The 26,225-nt window shown below is 38.6% G+C and overlaps 2 protein-coding genes across 2 annotated transcripts; both read left to right on the top strand.

Moving 5' to 3' along the window:
* The first annotated feature begins 1,250 nt into the window (after positions 1-1,250).
* Positions 1,251-17,825, top strand: dnajc7 (DnaJ (Hsp40) homolog, subfamily C, member 7). The gene is made up of 14 exons (XM_046866879.1): positions 1,251-1,399; positions 10,593-10,681; positions 10,848-10,972; positions 12,124-12,237; positions 12,590-12,664; positions 12,783-12,901; positions 13,039-13,192; positions 14,106-14,270; positions 14,581-14,672; positions 14,756-14,829; positions 14,963-15,109; positions 15,292-15,441; positions 15,839-15,901; positions 16,099-17,825. Exons 1-14 carry the CDS (start codon positions 1,329-1,331, stop codon positions 16,134-16,136), a joined length of 1,476 nt encoding a protein of 491 aa, XP_046722835.1. The 5' UTR covers positions 1,251-1,328; the 3' UTR covers positions 16,137-17,825.
* A 1,680-nt stretch (positions 17,826-19,505) lies between these two features.
* On the top strand, positions 19,506-26,215 carry odad4 (outer dynein arm docking complex subunit 4). The gene is made up of 12 exons (XM_046866880.1): positions 19,506-19,721; positions 19,887-20,018; positions 21,915-22,068; positions 22,589-22,650; positions 22,813-22,957; positions 23,328-23,552; positions 24,347-24,475; positions 24,575-24,653; positions 24,746-24,832; positions 24,934-25,130; positions 25,256-25,356; positions 25,531-26,215. Exons 1-12 carry the CDS (start codon positions 19,605-19,607, stop codon positions 25,564-25,566), a joined length of 1,464 nt encoding a protein of 487 aa, XP_046722836.1. The 5' UTR covers positions 19,506-19,604; the 3' UTR covers positions 25,567-26,215.
* The last annotated feature ends 10 nt before the right edge of the window (positions 26,216-26,225 follow it).

Below are 26,225 nucleotides of genomic sequence, written 5' to 3'. Positions count from 1 at the left end.
AAAAGGCCAGCAGTACTGACTTTGAAGGCCCTGGGTAGATTAGATTGACATGGCAGCACATAGAGGCTGAAATCTGATTGGACAAAAAAATCTAACATCCACATACACGTACTGAAAGCAGTGCAGCCACAAGAAACACTACGAAATAAAGAGAATAAACTGTTGGGAATAAATGAATACAATTTCATGGAACAAATATTAGAAATTTAGGTTGTAAATGTAGGTCAGTGCTTCTGATAGTGTTTAGGCCAGCAGAAAAGGCCTTGCTGGCCCTGACCGTGTCGCCACTGATAACTCACCAAAAGATTTAATGACATAATTTAATTTTAATTTTATGTTTTATGAGTGAGCAAACCTTTGGACTTTATAAATATACTTATGGCACTGGAATTATAATGATCTGATTAAACTGTATGAATAAAACAAATGTTAAAAGTGCAAGTGTATTTACATGTAGGCAAGGAACTGAATTCTCTAAATAGGAAAACATAATTAACACGATTCTTTTTTCACTGTAGCCACAGCTGTGCAGCCCATATACATCATCTCTATATAGAAGCATTAATAATTAATCTCATAAAATGAGTCTGAGTTTTCTGTGCATTTTTCTGCATTTTTTTCCAGGCATTACAGTTTTCCTGGGGATTTAAAATGAAGACAAATTGTGAACAGGAAACAAATGGTAAATGGTTAATAAAAACTGTTTTGAGTGACCTTTCCTCATGATGTCCAGCTGTCCATCTTGAAAACGGCCTTGTGATTATATCTGAGACCAAACCAAAGTCTGCATCTCTGTCAGCCATTGTGAAATGAAGAAGACAGCTATTTAATATACCATACGAATATATATTTGAGCTTGTGCACCACTTTGCTATAGATGCGGTTTGCAAGCTCTGACTAGTGCGCTTTCTAACCATCCAATCTAAGGATGTAAAAATGATACATGATGTTACTGTACACCTGCTAAGATGGCCATGAAGTCGGCAACTTAAAATCTAACTCGAGCAACATGTACAATTTACTAATAGTACAATCAATATCTTTATTAATTTGTCTTTTTTCCTAGTTTTAATAGCATCAGCACACCATGACAAATCCAGTGTACATGTGACCCATAATACTTGATTGTCATTGTGATTCACTGATATAGGGAATTATTGCCCTTTCCAACATGGCGGACACGTTGACGGGTCACAGATGCAAGACTCCCACTTCTCCCACTTCCGGAGCTTGTATTCCGAGAAGGCGGAGCTTACGTGTAACCGGGGGCGTGGTCGAGCGACGTGCGTCAAAGCGCTCGCACGCCGTTCGTGGTGCTTGACAGCAAAATGGCGGCGGCTGCATACAACGCGACTGCGGAGCCGGAGATGGACTCGCTCAGCGACGAAGAGCTGGAAAGGTATTATTTTTTTTAGATTTATAGAGAAAGGGGAAAAAGAAAACAAACACATGCAACATGCGTATGATACGTGACATTGCAAAAAAAAAAAAAGACACGCCATTAATTAAAACACACGTCCCAATGGACATTTCTGAGCTGCTGTTTTTGTTGGCCTAAAAGGCTAAACCGCGTATTAGCATGATTTATAGGGTCTTTATATAATCCATCTTTTTTAATTCTGCTTTTAAATATTACATAATAATGATTCCAACTTGGTTTTCAGCGCAATCTGTTGTTATTTTTATTTTGAGTGCTAGCTAAAGCGATCTGAATTGGATTAGCCATGAGCACAGCCATGATGCTCCTTATATGCTTTGTTAGACACTTTGAAACGATTTTCATTAATGGAGTGAGTTAATCGTGATATTTCAGATTAATTTCCTCCATGGTATGTTGATGTGAATCGTGTAAACACGTGCTAATCAGCATGCCGGGCTGCGCGTCGCCGTCCGCATTTAGCCCATCATTCACCGCGCGATATCACGTCTTTAAATAGTTCACACGCCTCCACTGTTCAGTTCGCTATAAAAAGAAGCGATGACCTTTTTAATTGGAGTCCAGTCTCTCTGTTTTTTTCTTTCTTTTTTTTCTTTCTTTTTTGCAAAAGTTTCGATTTGCTGTTTGCCGGTTATTTAATGTCGGCTGAATTTAAATAGCAACGGGGAAAAAATGTGTGCACTCAATCTACATTTATAATATTTATTTGGGAAAAAAAATAATATTCTTCTTTGCGCGTGAAAAAAAAAAATGAATATGACGTCATAAACCGGCGCCCCCTTTTTTTGCTTGCGTCACTCGCGTGTCGGTGAGCGATCCCTTTAAGAGGAAGTGCACCTTTAAATAAGACACCGCTTATAAACTTCTGGAAGTTTCTGTCTTGCTACGTTTTCCCGAAGCAATCACACACACACACACCTTAACATGCCAATCCGTTTTGGGAGTGTAACCCTATGCACAGGAAGTGTGTGTGTGTGAGAGAGATAGAGAGACTCAACTGGGGTCAGTATTTAGGGCGAATTTCCATCCCCAAAATAAAAACCCAGGATATTTAGAGATTTTTATACCTGTCCCTTAGTGTTATTGTCTATAAAAAAGGAAATTCAATTAATTAAGAAAAAAAAGTAAATGTTAATTGTCAATGCCCAGTGCTGTACCAATCTTGTGCTCAGCCAATCAAATTCTCCATACCAGACATGCCAATGTCGAAAACCTTCTTCCGGCACACAGAGCCGTTATGTCCAGGCAGTGAAGTAATATTACATTTCTGTTTTAATTGATAAAGTTTGACAGAGTTTCCACACTATTTTTATTTGACCCCATTTTTATCTACAGGCTGCTCAAACACTACGTGTTTTGGAAATCCAAATGTCTGAGCAACTAGTCTGTGTTCTGAAGATGAACTAAAGCGAACGCAGGCGCCTCGTCTCACCTTACACTACACCTCTCCAATTAGGGATCCCCTCAGCATCTCCATACCCCCACATCCGTCTCCATACCCCCCTGTCCTCTACATCTACCTCTTTCAAACCAACTACCTCACCACATCCATAAACCTCCTCCTTGGTCTTCCTCTTTTCCTGCTTCCTGAGGGCTCCATCTTCAGCATTCTCCTACTGATATACCCCATGTCCAAACCATCTCAGTCACACCTCTCTCACCGTGTCTTCAAAATGTCCTACATGCGCTGTCCCTCTAATAAACTAATTTCTAATCCTGACCATCGTCCTCACTGCCAACGAAAACCTTAACATCTTCAGATCTGCTACCTCCAGCTCCACTTCCTGTCTGCACAAAACCTATACCCAAACTTTAATGAGCTGACAGCCTAGAAAAAATGCCAAGCATCTCGTTTGGGCAAATGGACTGCTTTTACATACTGTTATTTTCTAAATTTATCTTATCCTCTCGGTCTAGTTCATTAAATGTTGCCTGTGTTTGGCCCTCTTCTTAGACAGTGTGTCATTTATTCCCCCTCTGTTTTTGACTCCACTGTTCAATACAGTGTACATGCCCCACCCTGGGAATATCTTTCTCTTTACAATATTAAGCACATTACATTGGCAACAAATATGGTTGTGTTTTTTGTTGTTGTTTTTTTGTTGGTTTTCCTTCAAGAAATTCCCAAGAAAGTCTAGTTGTTGGTTATGTGATGGGTGTTTTGAGGGCTGCTCAGTGCTGGAATGGGTCGGACAGATTGAGAGTGCTACAGTAGGTGCGTTTGCATAGAGCATTGTAATCGGTTTAAAAGTCCAACCCGAATAAAAATGCTCAATATAAACACCTCATTTGGAATAAAGCGGGATGGGATTAAACCTTTCAATAAACCGAACATGATCAAAAACTTTTATTTGAGACAAAATGCGCTTCCTCAAATCTCTTTACGGTTCCGGATGCCGCCTCTTCTCATTCAGCACTTGATTTGCCACAAACTTCCGGGTTTGTATAAAACATCTGCGACATGCATTATTAGGGGAATAGGATTTCTCATGGCCTCTTCATTTCAAACCATAAATCCCTCGACCAGTCCATTTTTCATTCCAGGTCACTAAATTCCAACAATACAACCCACCAGTTCTCACTACCGACCTTCATTCACACGCTTCTGCTTTTCAAAGGCGGGAGGGGGTAGTATTGAGAACCACAAAAAAGCTCATCTTTCTGGTCCCGTCTTTTCCTTATACATTTCAGCAGCCTACAAATTCACGCTATACTATTAAAAAATTGTACGCATAAGAAATAATGAATCTCCATGTTAATGGGAATAAGAGGCTGTTGGTACTCACAAATTACAACTAGAAATTAATGTAAATGAAGAAAACATTGAATAAATTGCCTTTGTTGGCAAATAGCTGTGTTTATAAGAGGAATAAAACAATATAATCGGGGGAAAAATGTAACCACTTCACAGTAAAGGTAACTCAGCCTTGCTCTGGGTCACATCACACTAGAGCTGTAATGATTCTACGAATAATTTAGTCTATTTATCAAAACATGGAGCACTGTGTTTCCCACGGACTATTATTACTGATGCACCACCCGCTAAACTCTGAAGAGCTCTGGACACAGAAGACGCTGCAGAATGAAAAATGGAGGAACAGCGAGGGGTGAGGAGAAGGTTCAGGCCAAAAAACGGCAGAAAGTTTACGATCATTTCAAACCAAAATGTAAAATTACTGTACAGTGCGGTTACCGCTTTAAAAACTAATTTGAAATTGAATTTATTTTTATTAATAAGTCCCTGCTTAGAGCAGGTAGTGGAGCACGTTTTTAAAGCTGGCGATAAACACACACATTTAGTTCGTGGGGAGCAGCCTTTACGGAGACGAGAAAACCACATTGCGATACTGTGCGGGATTTTAATAAATAAAAACATGAGTTTGAATTGTTGAGTTTCAGTAAACGAATAGTCAATGCAATAGGCAATGCATTTGAATTTTAATGTAATATGGCTATTAAATGCAGAAAATCAATTTGTTTTTTTAACAATATTCTCTTATGCTATTTCAGCAACGTACATAAAAAAAAGCAAAACAAAAATTGTTCGATTTAAGAGACCCGTCTTATTTTCTCTCTCATATTTAGTATCGCTCTTTTTAATAAAGAACAAGAACCTCATATCCGATTATTCGATTGAATGATTGTTAGAATAATCTATTACTAAAATAATCAGTAGCAGCAGTCCTACATCACACGATGATCGATAAACTCCAGAAGGATGGAAGGTATTCAGATTTTCGGTAACAATTTGAGGTGCAAGTATTTGCATACTTTATTCGTTATGACCAAAAACCACAATAATGTAAGAAATCGTGAAATAAATGTAACTACATTTGCCATTTTTATAACTTCGAGATGGTTTCTGGCATTTTGTTTGGCACCTAACGAAAAACCGAAATACTTATTTAACCGTATCATGATACTTGAAGGTATGTCTATATTACTCAATTCTGTATAAACCCTTCCTTTCAGTTTCAGCAAGTGTTTGTGTATAATGTATTCTGAAATATCATCTGCAGTATCTCTAAACTTGTCATATCCTCCGGTTCTTTTCACAAGTACACAGGATGTAATATCTACCGTCGACTTCAAGAGTGAGTGACCTATATGCATTTACTTTCCCGCAGTGCAGTTCTCTTTTCAATCCCCCCTTTTTTTTTTCCAGAGTAACTCTCTTCTGAAGCACTTGAACCTGGCCCAGGTGTACCTGCACCTTTACTTCCTATCGTAGTCTAAAGCTAAATGTTGTTAATTGGGTTAATGTCGGCTGGGTTTTTCGCCACTGTTCGCTTTCCTGCAACCGTGTTGATGATAAGAACAGTGTGCAGTGGTGAAAAAGGACCGTAGCAGGGACATTGCTGCTATTTTAATAAGAATAAGAGAAAATTCCAGAGATAAACTGTTCCCAGGCTTCCTGTCAGTTTGATGTATAGCAGGCTCTTAGTCAGGATCGGATCAGGAGATTTCCGATTCAGCGTGAGGTAGCCCCAAACGCAAGGTGATTTTTGGGTTCTTTATTGTCCTTCAGTTAAATCCGTCCAGGATTCTTCTCAGAGACGTTACAGAAACGATCAGATTACAAAAGGTACCATAAACGTATGGAAAGGAATAATGATCCTTGAACAAGAATGACGTCATTGTATTTTTTTTGTCTATTTAAAAATGTAAAAATGGAGAGGAAATGTTTTATTTTGCAGCAGTTTGAGTTTACATAAAATCTGTAAACGGTCACTTTTCATACCCGAGGCATCGAGTTTTGTTAAAAATAAGCGTCCTCTTTGTTCTGAAAGCCTGATTTAGTTTTTCGTACCTCAGTCCGAACACAGGAACAGTCTTTTGTTTAAGCATCATGTCTTGCCTTCACATGCTTCTTTTCATATCTGCTTATGGCATCCCCTGAGGTATCAATGCATGATAAAACGGACTTTATGCAAATTTGAGTTGGACGGTTGAAGAGGCACATCTTTAACCCGTGTTCAGTATCGACACCGAGTGTGTTCACCTCACACGTAGTGGTGTTTTTAAGCTCCTAATCTTCACATGAACTAGGAGACCCAGACCTGTTCCAGCATGAGGATTCCCCTGTACACAAAGCCAGCCGCATGAAGATATGGTTTGGAGTAAAAGATCATGAGTGGCTTCCTTTAGAGTTCAGCGTGTTGGGATACTTGGTTTTTAAGATTGTTAGCTCGCTGACAACCAACGGCAAATCTTTTGTGTAATTTATATATAGAGGACGTGATTAGGAGATGCCTAAATGAATTTTCTGTACAGTACGTGGAGTTGTGTTTGGCCAGGGTCACCAGACTGAATTCTGGAGCCTAACGCTAAAACGCTGCATCATGAGTAAATTAATTTTTCATGACAGATTTTTTTGCTGTTTGGGCCTCAAGTTTTTGGTTCTCTTGAAGACAATGGATTTATATATATTATTTTCACTACATGGGGAATAATGTAACTCGCCACTTCAAATTACTTTGTTTCAAAGGTTTCTTGGTTGCTATTAAAAAAAATAATAATAATTCAGGTTTTCATGGGACTGCAGCATTGTGTGAGCGCTTGTGTGGAAAAAGTCGCGTCTCATGCGACCCGAGCAGCTAAAAACAGTGCTTTTTGGATACATGATTGTACAGGAATACCTGCAAACAATGAGGCAAGACTGTGTCTAAGAGAACAGCTCACTGTTTGCAGGTATTCCTGTACAATGTGTCACGTATCCAAAAACCACTTCTGTTCACACTGCTTGTTTGTTGGTATCAGTCAAGTCAAGATGCTTTTGTCATTTCTACCATATATAGCTGACGCAGTACACAGCGAAATGAGACAACGTTCCTCCAGAAACCCCGGTGCTACATTAAACAAACACAAAGCAACATCACACTACATAAAACTACACAACAGAAGACAAAGCAAGGACTAAAGTGTCCTTGGCACATAAAGTGCAAACAGTGCAGACAAAAAAAAAACAGTGCAGACAGACAACACAAAATAGCGCCGACCAGTAAACCGATCGAGAGGTGTAAAAAACGGCATGTAAACATGGTATAATATGATTAAATATAGCCAACCCCCGATAATTTGCGTGATGAGAGTGTGTTGATCTCGGGTTGTACAGTTCAGTAATACAAAGTGAAGTGTGTGTGTGTGTGTGTGTGTGTGCGCGCTATGTAGAGTTCAGTTCTGTGTGATGAGGAGCCTGATGGTTTGGGGGGGGAAGCTTTTGCACAGTCTTGATGTGACGGCCCGAATGCTTTATAACCTCCGTCCTGATGGTAGATAATAAACGAAAGCAATAAAAAACGCAGGAAATGTGGCGCTTACTGTTTAGCACACTTACATGAACTCAAAGGTGGCAAGGAATTGCCTGATCAATCCATGCTTATAAGGAATTCCCCATGAAGTAGGAACATGATTGTTTGAGCCACGCCATGAAAGCGGCCAGTATCGGTCCCGAGTGCAGACTTGGGTAGTTAAAAAATGGCACTTTTGTCGCGACGCATCCAGTGCCTCCTTAATCAATTCTGGTTTGCTTATTGTTATTGAATGTTTTGTATTAATGATTCTGTCCCGGTTATGTAAATCCGACCCCACCTGTAATAGTGCCATTTTGTTCATACGAATGCGAACCAGAGTCGCTCTGTCGTTTCTCATAGTTCGATCCTGCTACATTTTGCGCAACACCCAGCAAAGCATTTCATTGACCTGATCATAATACTTACAAAAAAAATTATAATAATACTAATAATAAAATATATACTGTAGCATATAAGATATAGAAAATTGTATATTTCTTTTTAACATGATCCACATAAATCACAGTTATATAAATGATTTAGCTTTTCATGGGACTGCAGCATTGTGTGAGCGCTTGTGTGGAAAAAGTCGCGTCTCATGCGACCCGAGCAGCTAAAAACAGTGCTTTTTGGATACATGATTGTACAGGAATACCTGCAAACAATGAGGCAAGACTGTGTCTAAGAGAACAGCTCACTGTTTGCAGGTATTCCTGTACAATGTGTCACGATCCAAAACCACTTCTGTTCACACTGCTTTTTGTTGGTATCAGTCAAGTCAAGATGCTTTTGTCATTTCTACCATATATAGCTGACGAGTACACAGCGAAATGAGACAACGTTCCTCCAGAAACCCCGTGCTACATTGAACAAACACAAAGCAACATCACACTACATAAAACTACACAACAGAAGACAAAGCAAGGACTAAAGTGTCCTTGGCACATAAAGTGCAAACAGTGCAGACAAAAAAAAAACAGTGCAGACAGACAACACAAAATAGCGCCGACCAGTAAACCGATCGAGAGGTGTAAAAAACGGCATGTAAACATGGTATAATATGATTAAATATAGCCAACCCCCGATAATTTGCGTGATGAGAGTGTGTTGATCTCGGGTTGTACAGTTCAGTAACACAAAGTGAAGTGTGTGTGTGTGTGTGTGTGTGTGTGTGTGCGCGCTATGTAGAGTTCAGTTCTGTGTGATGAGGAGCCTGATGGTTTGGGGGGGAAGCTTTTGCACAGTCTTGATGTGACGGCCCGAATGCTTTATAACCTCCGTCCTGATGGTAGATAATAAACGAAAGCAATAAAAAACGCAGGAAATGTGGCGCTTACTGTTTAGCACACTTACATGAACTCAAAGGTGGCAAGGAATTGCCTGATCAATCCATGCTTATAAGGAATTCCCCATGAAGTAGGAACATGATTGTTTGAGCCACGCCATGAAAGCGGCCAGTATCGGTCCCGAGTGCAGACTTGGGTAGTTAAAAAATGGCACTTTTGTCGCGACGCATCCAGTGCCTCCTTAATCAATTCTGGTTTGCTTATTGTTATTGAATGTTTTGTATTAATGATTCTGTCCCGGTTATGTAAATCCGACCCCACCTGTAATAGTGCCATTTTGTTCATACGAATGCGAACCAGAGTCGCTCTGTCGTTTCTCATAGTTCGATCCTGCTACATTTTGCGCAACACCCAGCAAAGCATTTCATTGACCTGATCATAATACTTACAAAAAAAATTATAATAATACTAATAATAAAATATATACTGTAGCATATAAGATATAGAGAAAATTGTATATTTCTTTTTTAACATGATCCACATAAATCACAGTTATATAAATGATTTAGCTTATGGCAGCTCTTTGGAGCAGAGAATAGACTCAGGGCTGTGAAATACACCCTCGCTATGATTAGCGAAGCGCCATTATGAAACAAACCATAGCCACCTTCACTTGCCTTATTTATAACTTAATTGTGATTATTGGGGAAAAGTAAATGTTGTAACCGTTCAGTTATACTAGTTTCATAGTTGTACCGAATCTTATTTGAAGTGACCTGGAAATATTGACATCATTTGGAACACCAGGTTAAAGACCAAACGAAACATTATGAATGCTATGAACACGTCATAAACTAGTGAAATCCTTATATGACTCCAAATACAGCATTTGTCAAGTGCGATGTTTAATAAATATTCAGGAACTAATTTATTTTCAGGATCTTTTTTCGAAATATTTGTTTCTGCAAAGTAAACTTTGTATACAAATACATGGATATTGCTAATAAACTTAATGTCTTTGAGTGGTGACGCTGTGGTTACTCATTGAGCAAATGGGTGATCGACATCGTGGGTGTTCTGTTAATGTTTGTGATGCAGTTGCCATGTTCGAACAGCAGAGGTTGCAATCTGTGCAACTCGGATCAGAATAGAATGCAAGGATGCTAGTCGGCGATCAAAGTTTTTGTCTGCAATGACCAACAAGCATCATGTGTTAAAAAGAGATTGTTTATAGTGATTAGAGCTCTGCAGTAGCTTTCAATCCACACCACAGGCCAAAGGAAATGGCCCTTTTAGCCACCTTTGGAGCTCTATTTCTGCTACAGAATGAATTATGTTTGTCCTGAAGGCACATTTATTTAGTAGTTTATTGTTTTGGGGGGCAATTTATTTATTTTTGTTATAGTGATTGTTTTTTAGTTATTTAATTTGTTTAAAGCCAGTATCTTAAATTGAATTGTAAAATACTTGAATCATTATTGTTTTGTATTGAGCCTTGTCCTTGAAAGGTGTGTGTGTGTGTGTGTGTGTGTGTGTGTGTGTGTGTGTGTGTGTGTGTGTGTATTGTCTTCCCAGGGAAGCTGAAGGTTGCAAAGAGCAGGGAAATGCTTATTATGTTAAAAAGGACTACGCTGAAGCGTTCAACTACTACACCAAGGCTATTGGTAATTGTCTGTGCATGCTGATTTTACTTGTACCACATGTTTTGTTTATGATTTTGAAACGATGACTGAGCAGGTTAACTATTTAATTTTTTTTTAATCATTTTTCTTTATAATTTGTTTCCTAGTTGAATTACCTGGAGCTTACTTTTTGCTTTGATTTGAACAGATTTGTGCCCAAAGAATGCCAGTTACTATGGCAACCGCGCAGCTACACTGATGATGCTAAGCCGCTACAGGGAAGCTCTGGAGGACTCCCAGCAAGCTGTGCGACTAGACGACACCTTCATGAAGGTAAGGGGTCACCTAGTGGACTGAAATATTCTAAGAACGTCCACAAAGAAAGTGTGAAGGGCTTGTCTGTGAGGTAACACCCGCCGTGGAAATAACCGGACTAGCTGTGGTACTTTTGTGTTTCAAAAGCCCTCTGATTAAACCAACAGTAATCTGGATCAGTACACAGTGATTCACACTAATTGTCTGTTCTGAGGCTCTTGGAGGATCTTGATGGTGAGAAAAGTTAACCTAGATCAATTTTCTGCTACTGTGGGTTTTTGAGCAAAGGGCCACATTTGCATTACCTTTTCTAGGTTTTGGATATCTGGTCTTCGTCTCATCTGAGACTAGAAATAATATTTATCTTCTCTTCATTACACAAAGTCTGACTGGAAAAATGTGTTGTCTATTGGCTTTTGGTGGCTTGCTTTCATTTTCCATGATCTTGACATGACCCCAGTCCACTGAAGACTCTCTTAATTATTTATATTTGATGAATTGATTAATCAATCTGACTTAGGGAAAGCAAAAAGAAACCCTGTATATATGCATGCTGGATCTTTCAGGGAACAAGTGTGTTCTTGTTAGACAGACATGAGTTATTTGTGAATTATAGTCAGCCATCACTGTGTTGTAGACAGAGCCAAAAAAACTTGGCAATTGTGCAACCAAGCTTGCAATGTGATCAGTCAGATATTTTCACTGTCTATCTTTCTCAGCACTGCAATATAACTAGAGGTAACATTAATCAATGGTATCTGATTTCACGATCCAGTTGTGCTTTAACAGCTGGCTAAATGCCAAGTCAAAACTCGAGCAAATTGTCTCCTTTTTAAAATCTAAATATTGAAACGCAAATCTTGGCGTAAATAATTTGATTTTGTATTTTTGATGTTTGTTTTATACATTGCTTTTGTTTTATTATTTACCCTTTGGATGTGTTTTTTATTTTTTACACATTGATAAATTGCTGACTAGTGGTTTTAACAGGGTGTATGTGGGTAAGGGGTAAACACCCCCTTCTGTCTGTCTGTCTTTGACCTCACCATTGTGTGGTGCCACCAGAGATCTGAATTAATTCCCTGATCATCCCATGGATGATGTAATGGAAAGATTTTAGTTAATGCCTACATCTGTGTTTGCTCACATTTATTCTCCCCCCGCATCAGGGTCACTTACGGGAGGGCAAGTGCCACCTGTTACTCGGTAATGCAATGGCTGCCAGTCGATGCTTCCAGAAGGTTCTGGAGCTGGAATCTGACAACAGTCAAGCGCAGCAAGAGGTAAGGCATGCAGTCACAGCAGGTTTTTTTTTTCTTCTTGGTGGATTAAAATGTCAGATTCTTTCTTCATTGAGTAAATGTTTCTTCGAAAATCCTAAAATGGCACCGCTGGCTCTCTAGCTAGATTTAATGTAAATTTCAACATGACCTAAACAGTTGCTGCTTTATTAGCAGTTTATTTTACTGCAGCCTGCAATTTAGTTTTAATTCATTTCACAATATAGAGGCTTCCTAAATGGCAGGTTACAGTGTTTAACCCAACCGTAAAGATTTGCTGTTGGAACCGATATCGAAGGACTATGACCCGCAGAGTTTTATGTACGTCGACAACGTGTACGGTTTTGTGTTCCAGCTAAAGAATGCAGAGTCAATTTTGGAATACGAGCGCATGGCTGAGATCGGATTCGACAAACGAGACTTCAGGATGGTCAGTGAGACTCCCGGCGACGAATATAAAATAAACTGAGCGATATAAAGATGCTTTTAGAGCGATGCAGTTACTGCAGAGAGACTCGAACTGTTCTGCGATGCGTGTCTGTGTGTAGGTGGTGTTCTGTATGGATCGAGCGCTGGAGTCGGCCTCTGCGTGTCACAGATTTAAGGTGCTGAAGGCGGAATGCCTGGCGCTGCTCGGCCGCTACCCAGAAGCTCAGTCTGTTGCCAGGTAACCATATAATAATGATGAATACATAAATAAAGCCAGAGAAAAGACTGTATGATTTACTGCTATGAAAAATTTCATTTACATCATGAAAAAAATTTAGTTAACGCCCTGGTTTTCTGCTTACCTCTGCCTTGCAGTGATATCTTACGGATGGACTCTACTAACGGCGATGCCCTGTATGTAAGGGGTTTGTGTTTATATTATGAAGACTGTATCGACAAGGCCGTGCAGTTCTTCGTTCAGGCACTGCGCATGGCACCGGATCATGAGAAGGCTCGTCTGGCCTGCAGAGTGAGTCAGAGTTAATGCCTCTAATCAACTGTGCACATAGTGTTTTATTACATTGAACACAGTGAGTTCTGTATTAACCGAAAATGATCTGTTGGAGCCATTCAAATCTGACATTGGCCTGACTGAGTTTTGGGACACCTTATTTTCCCAGCCATGTGTGGTTCTTTCACAAACTGTTATCCCAAGCTGAAGGCACACAGTTATATAAGACTTATTTGGATGCAGTAGCATGAGATTTTCCCTTCATTTGAACTAGGAGACCCAAGCCTGTTCCAGCATGACAATACCCCTGTGCACAAAGAAAACTCAATGAAAATAGAAAGCTCTGACCTCAACCCTATTGAACACCTTTGGGATGAATTAGAATGCTGACTGCACCCCAGGCCTCCTCACCTCACCTACATCAGTACCGGCTTTACTAACACCCTTGTGAGTGAATGAGCACAAATCTTCACAAGCACATTCCAAAATCTAGTGGAACATCTTTCTAGAAGAGTGAAAGGAATTATAAGAGTAAATTGAGACAATGTGGAGAGCAATGCTCAAAAAGCACAACATAGTTATGACCAGGTGACACAGTGTACGTGTTCCTGTAGCATCCCATACTGAGCTATTTATTTAATAAAGAAATGACACCAGGCACATGGCCCAATGCTTCCATATTTCTAAATGGCTGTAATTTGCAGATCTTGTTTGACTCAAGTTCTCTGCTTTGTAGTTTGCGTGCACTGTATATATGTTTCAGATCCAGTCCTGATGATTTTCCAGGAATTGTACATTTCTATCACATTTTTGTCCTTTGCTATGTCAGCTCTGAGAGATCCCCTCCTCCAACAGTCAACTAGACTTAAAGACCTATAGACCCACACCCCCCAATTACTAAACCTGCATTTTTGTTTTTCTGCCACTGCAGAATGCCAAAGCCCTGAAGGCGAAGAAAGAAGAAGGAAACCAGGCGTTCAAAGAGGGCAATTTTGAGGATGCTTATAATCTCTACTCAGAGGCCCTGACCATCGATCCGAACAACATCAAAACCAATGCCAAGCTTTACTGCAACCGAGCCACCGTTGGCTCCAAGGTGAGACTTTATACATCTTCAATATTAAGAGTTGCAGCAAAACCTCTTCCTTTCAATTTAGCCAGAAGTGTTTGCATAACGAATGTTTATTTGTCATTAAGTAAGACACATGCATGTTTCTTAAATACTGCATTTCAGCATACATACAATATATATGCTTTTAGTATTTGTTACAAAACATTATGCTGACAATGTATTTTTCCTTAATCTTTGTATCTAAACTAGTGTGTTAATCATGATGATATTTTGTGTTTGTGCAGATATTTACATATTACATATATAAACATGTATTTCTCAAATTGTGTCTTAGTTAAAGAAACTGGAGCAGGCCATAGAAGACTGCACAAAAGCCATTAAACTGGATGAATCCTATATTAAAGCATACTTACGAAGAGCCCAATGGTATGGTGTGTGTGTGTCTCTATCTGTCCGTCTGTGTGTTTTATGCAAATGTTTGCACTCATGACTGCATTTGTCTCCTGCAGTTATATGGACACAGAGCAGTACGAAGAAGCTGTGAGGGACTACGAAAAGGTCTATCAGACAGAGAAAACTAAAGGTATGTGTGCTCATCACCTTTTCAGTGCTGAGAATAAAGGTGGGTTCAACCAAAATCACTTGTTGCACCTTTTAAAGCCTGGAGCTAATATGCCATTTATTGCTGCTTTACAACAGTTTGTCCTGTCCCTTAGAACATAAGACTTTATTGAAGAACGCTCAGCTGGAGCTGAAGAAGAGTAAACGGAAAGATTACTATAAAGTTCTAGGAGTGGATAAAAATGCTACAGAAGACGAGATCAAGAAAGCTTATCGCAAACGAGCCCTTATGCACCATCCAGGTACAGTACTAGATATTCATACACTTCATAATATATTAGCTGTTTAGTATAACCTGTGGGCTATATAGTAATGTTATGTTTAGAAATAAATGCTAGAAATTTCCCCACTGTTGGATGAATTAAGTATCTCATCTATAGTTACTATAGGACTTATTTTTTCAAATCTTCTCTGTCTGGCACAGATCGACACAGTGGTGCGAGTGCAGAGATACAGAAAGAGGAGGAAAAGAAATTTAAAGAAGTGGGTGAGGCCTTCACTGTGCTCTCGGATCCCAAAAAGAAATCTCGTTACGATAGCGGCCACGATCTGGAGGATGACGACATGAACATGGGTCTGTATCTCTCTCAACAAATACAAAAGCTGTATTCACTTAGTTATACATTTTTAATGGTATATGACACCAGCAATTCAATTAAATCTATAAATAACCATTTTTTATATATTCTTCTTCTAGTGGTAACTGATGGTCAGTTAGATTAGTCGTTTTAAATTATCAGCATTACATTAAATAATTATTTTTTTTTGCATATGCAAACTGTAATTTGTTAAATGTCTGTGCGAGTATGCTGCAAGCATACTTTTCCAACGCGGATAAATAAACTGAACTGTGAAAGCTTTAATTTGATTCACATTTAAAACAGTCTTGTGTTCTATATGCATAACTGCTTTTCAATTAAAAATGTCAGTCGAAAATTTTAATAAAAAAAAATAAATTATTCTTTCTTCAGATTTCGATGCCAATAATATATTCAAAGCATTCTTTGGTGGCCCTAGTGGTTTCAGTTTTGAAGGTGAGGCATGCAACAAAGAACTGTATTCAGTTTGAGAATTTGCTCCTATTACAGTCAATTAGGCATTATTACATATTCCTTATGCAACTTTTTACATATTCGCTCCGATTACAGTCATAATTAGGCATGATGATAAATGATTTAAAGATGTGAATTCTGACACGTCTCTCTCTGATTTTGTTTTCTTTGTCCCATAGCATCTGGACCTGGAAATTTCTTTTTCCAGTTTGGCTAATTGTCCATTCTCCCGCATGTATGCAGCAGCCCCATACGGCCTCCAGAATCAACTCCAACACAGACTCTCACCAGTCTCTCTCTCTCTCTCACACACACACACACACACACACACACACACACACACACACACACCTCTGTACAACAGCGTGTTGTACTGCAGTGTGCCAGGTCTAGGACCCGCATATGGTCATTCTACAAAATGGTTTTAAACACCGTGACAAGTCCAGCAGTCCTTTCGGACTACACTTTTGACTGCAATTGTTTTTCCCTCCTGGGTGGCATCATGAACAGCTGCACATATGTTTCAACATTGTTTTTCTTTCTTTAAATTAAAAATAATCCTAGTTAATTAACCACTCTGGCGTAATGGCTTTCCCCGGTTTTGTTTGGTCGTGGAATCAAGATTGGGTTCTCCCAATGTAGAAGGTGCTACATTTTGACTGAAATCATCATTTGCAGCTTTCGTTGTACCAATCCAGGATCTGTTTTTGCTCAACACTTTGCTGATTTCAGTGCCAGTTATTGTCAAGGTTTGTGCTTTTGACCTTGTGATGCCGGTAGGAAGGGATGTATTATACGTACCTCATCTCCAAATGTACAAAAATGTTCCCAGTCATTGCAGTTCGCTCTTTTTTTTTTTTATTCTCATTTGCTGATCCATTCTATGCCAAATTTTAATGCTAATCGAGTTACGCATTCTGCGACTAGGATTAAGTCCCAGCTTGTTGAACCACTGCATACACAAGTGTGGAGATTATGATTAAAAATCTGGTGTTCCAGTTCCCTCTGGTGGTTCCCTCCAAACATACAAGCGCTACAAATTCACCATCGCCATTCAACCATTGCTGCATTGTACATTTTAATGGAATGTAAAGTGTTTCTCTTCGTGTTGATAGTTGATGACTGTTTAATTTTTTTAACTATAAAATGTATTCTGGGTTTTTTTTTTTTTTTGATAATCAATATTTATTGTAAATTCTCAAGCCAGGCATGAGCCTTTTGAGATGTTTTGTGAATGTTCATTAGCTACGCTACACGAGGATCTTAGACGGTGATCTTTGAGGCACTAACTGAATTTGCTGAGCCTGATTGGAGAGCACAGCTGTTTGTTTATCTGTGTAGAGTTGCTGGAGGACCTGAGTGTAAATCCCTACACTGCTACTAAGATGTTCTAGGATGGGTTTTTCATTTCTTGTTTTGGAGAACCAAGTTCCAGCCCAGGTTCCTCTGCTTTGTACACATGGTTCAATGTACACCCCGTTTATACATGTTTAACAGCAAGGTGGACAGTGACCAAACTGTGCTAGGCTTTGGATTTAAAGAACCCAGTTCTAAGCTCACTGGTTGGGATGTTGTCTGTATGGATTTTGGAAACTGGAACTCTGGATGTTTAAATGTCTACCCTGCATGCATGCTTACTTGAATTTTATTCCACGATTAAGTAGCTATACAAGGCAGATTCCTGGGTGTAAAAAAAAAAAACGGCTTTTGTTCTCCAACAACTTGAATTACACGTTAAAATGACTCATGTTGCCTGTGCTAAGATCCTCATGGTGCAGTCAGAAGAGAAACATTCACATTGCTCTGGCTAATGCTAAAGGAACAGTCTTGACTATGGACCGTTTTTAAGACAAAAAAAGAAATAACCATGTAAATAAACTTAGCCTGTTTTCTGTTTCTCCCCATGTATCTGACTCTTGGGATTTATTTAAAGTAGTTCTTCTATTTTATGCTAGGGGATTTGGATGAGTAAATGTACAGTACTGTGCAGATGTTTTAGGCACTTGGGGGAACAGTGCTTTCAGAAATAGAAGCATTGAGTGCATTGAAGCAAAGTAATTCAGAAATCAAATCAATATTTCAAGTGAAATTAATTCTTATAGGTACACTCGCATTTCTAGCAATAGAAGCAGGACCTTGACAGGTAGGATGTTCCAAACATTTTGGAGAACTAACCACAACTCTTGTGGATGTAGTAGGCTGCCTCAAAGTCTTCTGTCTCCAAGTAAGCCCAGACAGACTTCATGCTGAGATCAGGGGTTTGTGGGGGCCAATCAGATGCCTCGCTGATGATATTGCGAAATTGATAAGTATCTGCCTGTTGTTGTGTGGGTGTTTCTTTATTAAGTGTTTATATACAGGGTTTGTTTGTTTATATATTCAGGGTTGGCATTGACGATACCATTAATTCTGACCAAATATCCAACTCCATTTGCAGTAATTCTTCCTCATGCTTCAATGTTGCCTGTAGACACTCATTGTGTTGCTCTCCAGCCTTTTGGCAAACGTCTATTACAGCCAAATATTTCAACTTTTAGCACCTTTTTGCACACCGGTTCCTTTTTTTTTTTTCTTTCAGGAATAGTTGGGTCAGTTGACATTGTTTCCACATCAGGGGTATGGCTTTATAGCTGCACTTCTTCCTTAAAGACTATTTCTGGCCAGACTTTTAAATGGGACAGTAATTAGGTCTACCAATGTCCCACTGCTTTTCGTCAGTTCTTTTGCTGGACTCCATCATGCTAAAGGGAAGTATGTATGATGTGTCTGTCAGCTGATTTAGGTTTCCTTGTTGAGATTCTTTCGGGTTCTACAAATTAGCTTAAACAGCACTTCTTAAAAACTTTTTAAATCTGATTTGGGAGAGAGTTTATTGCTATGGTGTATGACCTTTGACATGAAGCTGTCTTCCTCACCCAGTATAGGCCTCCCATACAGCTGTTTGTTTCAGTTCAGTCATTAACTGAAGGTTCAAAGTTTGGATACACCTTTACCTTTGTTTTATATTTATTTCAAATTGTAAATTAATACTGAAGACATAAAAACAATGAAACACGTATAGGATTTTGTAGTAAAGAAATTTGGGGATTCCTAAAAGTTCCTAAAATCATTTTGGTGAATACCGCATGAGGTTGAGAGAATGATAAGAAAGGAAAAAGTGGCTGTTTTGAAGAATGGGAAAATATAAAACATTTTCGAGGTTGTTGAACACGTTTTTGTTTACCATGTAATACCATGCATGCTCTATAGTTTGGATGTCTTCAGTATAATGTTGAAAATTATAAAAAAAAACACTGAAGGAGAAGGCGTGTCCAAGCGTTGACTGGTAGTGTGTGTGTGTGTGTGTGTGTGTGTGTACACATCTCCATCCATCCATCCCTTGGTATAATAACCAAAGAATGAACACACCAAATATTGATTAGATTTAAATTTCTGCTCATTTACTTTCCATTTTGTTACTAGATTAAAAAACCTTTTGTAAAGTTTTATATATTGTACTGTTTGGCATCCTTGCTAAACGCTAGCTAGTTAGCGTAAAGCGGAAGTGTCGGCGTTTTTTTTTTTTTTTTTTTTTTGTATGTACCTGTTGCTAGGATACCAGAGCTAGGACAGTCGTGCCTGTTAAATAGAGCTAGCAGTGCGCGTCTAAGTAAGTTCTGAGTTCGGTACTTACTTAAATGTAAAAATGTCAGACAATGAGGGAGAAACGGCTCCAAAAAGCTCGTTTTCCACCTACATGGCTGAAGCCGACCAGCTGTTTCAAAAAGGAGACTATAGCAAAGCTGTTGAAATCTACTCTACGGTAAGATCTGTGTGCAAGTTTACTTTATCAAAGCCAAAATACAAAAACTCGATATTCCAAGCAAAACTTTGCACTCACAGGCTTTTTCACCTGTTTTAATTGAAATAAATCGTTTTAAAGCGAAACAAAACCAAGGTAATTAAGTAGTGTTTGTGTATGTGTCAGGCTCTGCTATTACAGCCAGGAGACAGGAGCTGTTTGGTTGCCAGATCCAGATGTTTTGTGAAAATGGGTGAAGCTGAAAATGCTCTTAGGGACGCAGAAGATTCTCTCAAAGATGACAAAAACTTCTTCAAGGTAGGCTTTTTGCATTCCATCCATCCATCCATCCATCCTCTCAAAAGTGAATACACTCCTCACATTTAGACAGTACTAGTCAAGTCAAGCGGCTTTTGTCATTTCTACTATACACGGTGGTACACAGTACAGACTAAAAATGAGACAACATAGAGCTACATAAAGTGCATCTAGTGCAAACAGTGCAGACGAAAAACAGTGCAGACAGACAGCACAAGACAAAAACCATAACCCAAGATAGCGCCGACCAGTAAACCTACTGTATACTCTGAGCTGTTACACATACTATAGAAATGAAGTAGCTTTAGAGATGTCAATCTGCAGTTTGTAAAGCAGTACAGGTTTAAAATACAGCCATTGTTTTCTAAATAGCTGCCAACAAAAGAGACTACACCTTAAGTACACTTTCAACATTGTACATTGATTATGAATACATCCAAATATAAATGGAAGAAATAAACACTGAAGGAAAGGGTGTGCTCATACTTTTGCTCTGTACTGTATGTTCTTCATACTTGCTCAGCAGCTTCTGCACATTTTTCACTGCCCGGAGCATTTATATTTATTTGTTGTACATGTATTTACATATTTATCTACACTTGTCAGTTTGCACAATGCTAATATTTGCATTTTTTTGTTGCTGTGTACCTGTACTGTGCAATGACAGTTCTATCTGTCTGTATGTCTGTCTGTCATCTGTCAAATGGCAATATTCAAGTGGTTTCAAATTCTTACATAATTCTTCATGGACACAAACAAAACAAAGCAAATGTTACTAACATACTGCAAATAGAGTTCATTTGGTGCTTAAACATATGTGCAGTTTTATAATTATAAAAAAAAAAATCCACAAACATCCATTTTTATGTATATGTTTTCAAGGTCCTTATTCAAATCCCAATACTTTTTGCAAAAAATGTTAATGTTGATTCATTTAATGCACACATGCATATGTTAACGAACGCCGATCGGCAAGTGCAAAGCACGTTCACAGTACAGCTCATTTTGCACTTAGTGCTGGCCACAATACTCCATAAAAGCACACTGAGAGCTCAAAGTGAGAAATAAGGACAGCACTGTGAAAGAAAAGGAGACAGAAGTGGATGTGTATATTTGTAAGCGTCTTTGTGAGTCTCCTACACTGATGTTCTCTTATGACTTATGCACCCTGTTGCACTGTCCCCAATGCTGTGTTGTAAACGAAGGGAAGCTTGGGTCAAAATGACAACTGATGTATTCAAGATGCTCAATGATGGCATGCTGCACATTACCAGACATACCAGACTGGTCACTTATGTTCCTAGCAGAAGTGTTGCACAGCTTACACGAGTTGAGCTCAAACTGTGAAGCAGCAATTCTGTTAACATGCTGACTGTTATACATATAAAAAGTTATACAGCATAAGAAAGCAAACACAAATGAAAGAAAATGTTGTGGCAAACTGTAACCAACTTACATGCCAGCCGAGCTGCAGCACATCCTTCTTTTATTTGTGTTTGCTGTCTATGATATCTTTTTTTTAATATATTTATTTAGGTAAACTTGTTGGCACAGTTGGTAGCATTGCGGCCTCACAGTTCGAACTCAACTCTGAGCTTGGGCTCCTGTGTGTTCTTGAATAGGAAATGTGCTATTTGATATGATATTGAAACATGATAGTGTAATCAGTGGCTGTAACTTATTTCCAATTATACAAGTTTAAAACAAGCAATCTATGTTCACATCATCATTCTCCAAAAAGACAATGCAGTAGCTCTCATAGGATACCTTTATCCAAACTAACACGTCCTAATTTATGTATTTAGGTTTAATTTTTTAGCCTTGTCTTTCAGTCAAGTGAGTCTTTAGCACATTAGGCTGTAATACTGACTGAAACATTTCTCTCGCCTTGCTCAGGGTGTGTATCAGAAGGCAGAGGCTCTGTACACCATGGGGGATTTTGAGTTTGCGTTGGTCTTTTACCACAGAGGCCACAAACTGCGACCAGAGCTGCAGGAGTTCAGACTGGGTATACAGAAAGCTGAGGAAGCTATCAACAACTGTGTGGGAAGTGAGTGCTTTATGAAGAATTGTCGTGCATTACGAAATAGCAAGATTTGCAGTTATATCAAGCAGTAAATAAAGCAATTTTATACAACGTAATGCTTATAGTTCAAGTTATTTATGGCTACTCATACAGTTGGATCCAAACAGCATAATCTGCAGTTCACTACAGTGATTTTTATTATGTACACTGTAAATGTAACTACTCAACTACAAATCCACCATAATTACATCAAGGAAAAAACACCTTTTATTGTAATTTCATTATTACTGCAATGTCATAAATGTCTAGTGCCAAATATTTTTCAATTTCACTACAGTCTGTGAAAAGGCCCTGGCTTTTGTACATTATCAATAATTTCTGTGTCTATTATAATCTTTTTTTTTTTTTTTAGGGCTCAACAACTGATGTACATTTGCATGTTTGCTGATGATATAAACAACTTACTCATATAAGCAAATGTACAACTGTGGTCTATATAATGGTTTTAATGTATTAAAAAAGAACAAACCTTTTACCTTTCTAGGTCCTTCATCTGTAAAGCTGGAGAATAAGGGTGATCTGTCTTTCTTCTATAAGTTGGATGAGGTAAGTCTGTGTTTTCCCAAAGCAGCTTTGAAAAAGAATGAACACTTGCAAACAAAATATATGCAACTCTGTTTATCTAATTAATCACCATAGAAATAAACCCAGCTGGAATTACCTTCTACAGCAGTCAGTTTGAGCTTGTCACGAATTGTTTTTCGACAGCACAAAAAGGCTCAACCAAAAACTTTTATGCATCCTGTAAAGGAGCAAAGCCAAAAGACACCCAAACGTGAGAGAACAGCAAAACAGCTCCTGGGACAGCTGTACACTGACAAAGAATACCTGGAAAAGCTGCTCAAAGATGAAGGTGCGTTTTATGTACGGTTTATTTGCATATGAGAAATAAAATATGCAATAGAACAAAGACACACACTCATCATCGCCGGTTCTGCATGTCAGTGGCAAGTGGCATTGGTAAGATTGAACAATCATTGAATATAGACAAACCTGAATCATGTTTCAAGGTAAAGTAATCCAAAAGTGCATAAATTAAATTCAGAAATGTGTTTACCATGATTTATTTGACATTTCTAATGTTTAAATGCTGGATTTAAACCTTATGGAAAATCTCCACTTGTCATTAACTTTTTATAAACTCTTACCACGCACACCCCTGACCCCCAGAGTAGGTGGCGATAAATTTAAAGTGGACACATTTTGCTGCTGTCTTGTTTCAGATCTAATAAAAGGTAAGACGCGCTCTGGTGAGAGGCTGCAGGACGTAATCATGAGCTGCATCTCTTATCTGGATACACGCACTGAGTTTTGGCAGCAGCAGAAACCTATCTACGCCCGTGAGCGCGAACAAAAGCTCATACAGCAGCAGTGGAAGCACACACGGAGTCGTCCTCCCACAGAGTCCACCATCTACATCCTTAAAAGCCTGGAGGAGCTAGACACAGGTGACATATTGAGCCAGAACTCACTGGTTGAAGTACAACAAGTATCCTAAATGTCTAAGCATTTACTAGTGAGAGAACTAGTAAACCATTCCATGGCATTCTGTCATTTCATCATGGCATCACCTGACAAACCTGATATTTAGTGTCACAATATTGAAATTATGCAACAGTCTCATTCACCTTGACCTACTACTGTTAGACAGTTCAGTCAACTTAACAGTTCAATGAATTTCATAGCACAACAATATCGTATTAACCAAAATTTAAATGTGTCCTTTTAGAGAATTGGACTGTTTTTTTTTCCAGAGGGATTTGTTTTTTGTTCTGCTAATGTAGTGGATCTGGTCACACACACATATACCCCAGAACCTTTTGTAAAAGCTGAAAGCTTAAATAAACAATATGCACTGTATTGCTGTAATTACTGTACCGGGAGATTTTCCTTGGCACAGTCCCCACCGGCACAGCCATTAGAGATAAACATACATTTATAAGAAACAAATTTATAGCCACTAAACTTATACATTCTTTATAGAAATTTATCAACTTTTTATCTCTGTGAAGCTGTTTTGAGAGAATGTCCAATGTTAAAAGTGCTATACTAATAAAAATGAATAGAAAATTTAATTTAATTAAACATGCAACATCTTTGGTAAGACTTTCTCTCGTGATTGTCTTATTTTAAGTCTGGAAATGTTGCTTTTTTTTTGTACGTTATTAACATACTTAAACAAGAGTCTTCACTGATTTTGTCCATAACCACTTGTTTTTTTTTTGTTTTTTTTTACGTGTAGAACTGACTGCAGGAAGCGCAGCGAATAGCTTAAGGAAGGCCCGAGAGGTGCTGAAGGTGGTTAAAAGCCGGTCTGCCAAAGATCTGCCCAATAAGACCGAAGTAATGGGAAGCCTATACAGCTACATTGGTACGATTTGTTATCTGGTTTCAGATTTCTAATTCACATACATTTCCAAACAAATGTCTGGCAGGAACTTCAGGCACTCATTCTCTGTTTTGTCATCAGGTAATGCACTGATAGATCTGGGAAACATGGACAAGGCCCTGGAGAACCACCTTAAAGATCTGGAGCTGGCCCAGCAAGGGTATGGTGTTTCGGATTCAGTTTTTGCTTACTGTATAGCATGATAAAAATGATAAACAATGTTTTTTGTATTATTATTATTTTTTTTTTTAGTAAATTGACTGACAGTAAATCCAGGGCTCTGGACAACGTCGGCCGAGTGTATGCACGCATTGGCAAATTTCATCAAGCTATAAAAGTGTGAGTATAGCTATTTTAGATTTTTTACACTCGAAGTAGGTAACTGTTATATAAAAAATAAAAACCGTATAAAATTTTTTTTTTTCTTTGCATATGTGTAGCTGGGAGGAAAAGATCCCTTTGGTGCAAAGTGGTCTGGAGAAGGCCTGGCTGTTCCATGAGATCGGTCATTGTTATCTAGAACTGAAGCATCACATCAAGGCCAGAGACTATGGCATGCGTTCGCTCAGTGCTGCAAATGACATCGGCGATGAGAAATGGCTGCTCAATGCCAACGTGCTTGTGGCGCAGGCTGAGTGTGAGTCCATATTGCATTACTTCATTACGCACAGGAAAGTAATACGAGTGATAAAATTACGCGTGATATGCTGAGGTAAGAAATAGGACTCGGGAGCGTGTAATGGTCTTTTCCATCTTTTTCAGTAAAACTAGGGAACTATAGGTCAAGCGTGTTACACTTTGAGACGGCACTGGAACAGGCTAAACTGCTGCAGGACAACGATTCCAAAGATGCCATTCAGAAGGTCAACACAGACATTCTTTCTCTCTTCTATTGTTTGTTTGTGCCTTTGTATCTGTTTATTTTTTTTCACTGTTACACTTTTTGGAGAAATGGATCATCTACATGATCGATTCTCCAACTTTGGTCCTTGAACACTGTGCCGTCATTTCATTTCTCATACTTTCTTATCCTGCAGGCTCTTCAAGAAGCAAGACAGCAGATGTCCCAGTGAGTGAAGACTGACTGCATTAGTGTCCCCCTTCCAAAGGATGTTTCAGTGACCATGAAAATAAATGTACAGTAACGAATCATAATTATCACTTGTACTCATCCCTGCATCCACTAGAATACATTTTGAGTCTGTGTTGTAGCAGGAGGACGTCGTCATGCGTCAACTTCGTTTTCAAAAGTTTGAGGAACATCTGACAGCATTTACAGTAAGAGGTCAATACTTGACTAATAAGGTTAAGGTCGTCATGAAAACTGTTGGACATTAATTGCGTAATTGTTGCTCACATTAAATTAGGTAATGGCTGTGAGGACAGAAATTGTATTTAGCGTTTTTAAAGAAAAGACTTTCTGATGTGGCTAATGAGCAATTTACGCTTCCTTTGTTCATGTGTGTTGCAATATCAAGACTTGTGAGAAACAATTGTGTAACACCAGAATTTTTATTATCTACCTACTTGTGAGAGAGTTATGCAAGAACCTGACAAGCTGTTTTAGCTTGTCTGTATTTGTCCTGAAGATGTTTGCTAACCCCATAGTCGAGTTTGCATAATTTACCTAAGTGCAGTACTTTATTTATGTCAAAATACTAGAACAAAATAACCAGAACAGTAAATGAAATTAAGTATTTTAAATAAATTCACTTCAATGAATGACTATTCT

The sequence above is a fragment of the Silurus meridionalis genome, chromosome 14 (genome assembly GCF_014805685.1).
Source record: "Silurus meridionalis isolate SWU-2019-XX chromosome 14, ASM1480568v1, whole genome shotgun sequence".
Taxonomy (NCBI): Eukaryota; Metazoa; Chordata; class Actinopteri; order Siluriformes; family Siluridae; genus Silurus; species Silurus meridionalis.
This window is presented reverse-complemented; position numbering and strand designations above follow the sequence as displayed.

Coding starts and splice junctions, on each gene's coding strand:
- dnajc7 (XM_046866879.1), top strand. CDS start 1,329: ATGGCGGCGGCTGCATACAACGCGACTGCGGAGCCGGAGATGGACTCG. Junction 10,682..10,847: donor CTACTACACCAAGGCTATTG/GTAATTGTCTGT, acceptor TGATTTGAACAG/ATTTGTGCCCAAAGAATGCC. Junction 10,973..12,123: donor TAGACGACACCTTCATGAAG/GTAAGGGGTCAC, acceptor CCCCCGCATCAG/GGTCACTTACGGGAGGGCAA.
- odad4 (XM_046866880.1), top strand. CDS start 19,605: ATGTCAGACAATGAGGGAGAAACGGCTCCAAAAAGCTCGTTTTCCACC. Junction 22,651..22,812: donor TCTTCTATAAGTTGGATGAG/GTAAGTCTGTGT, acceptor GTTTTTCGACAG/CACAAAAAGGCTCAACCAAA. Junction 24,654..24,745: donor CTGGAGCTGGCCCAGCAAGG/GTATGGTGTTTC, acceptor TTTTTTTTTTAG/TAAATTGACTGACAGTAAAT.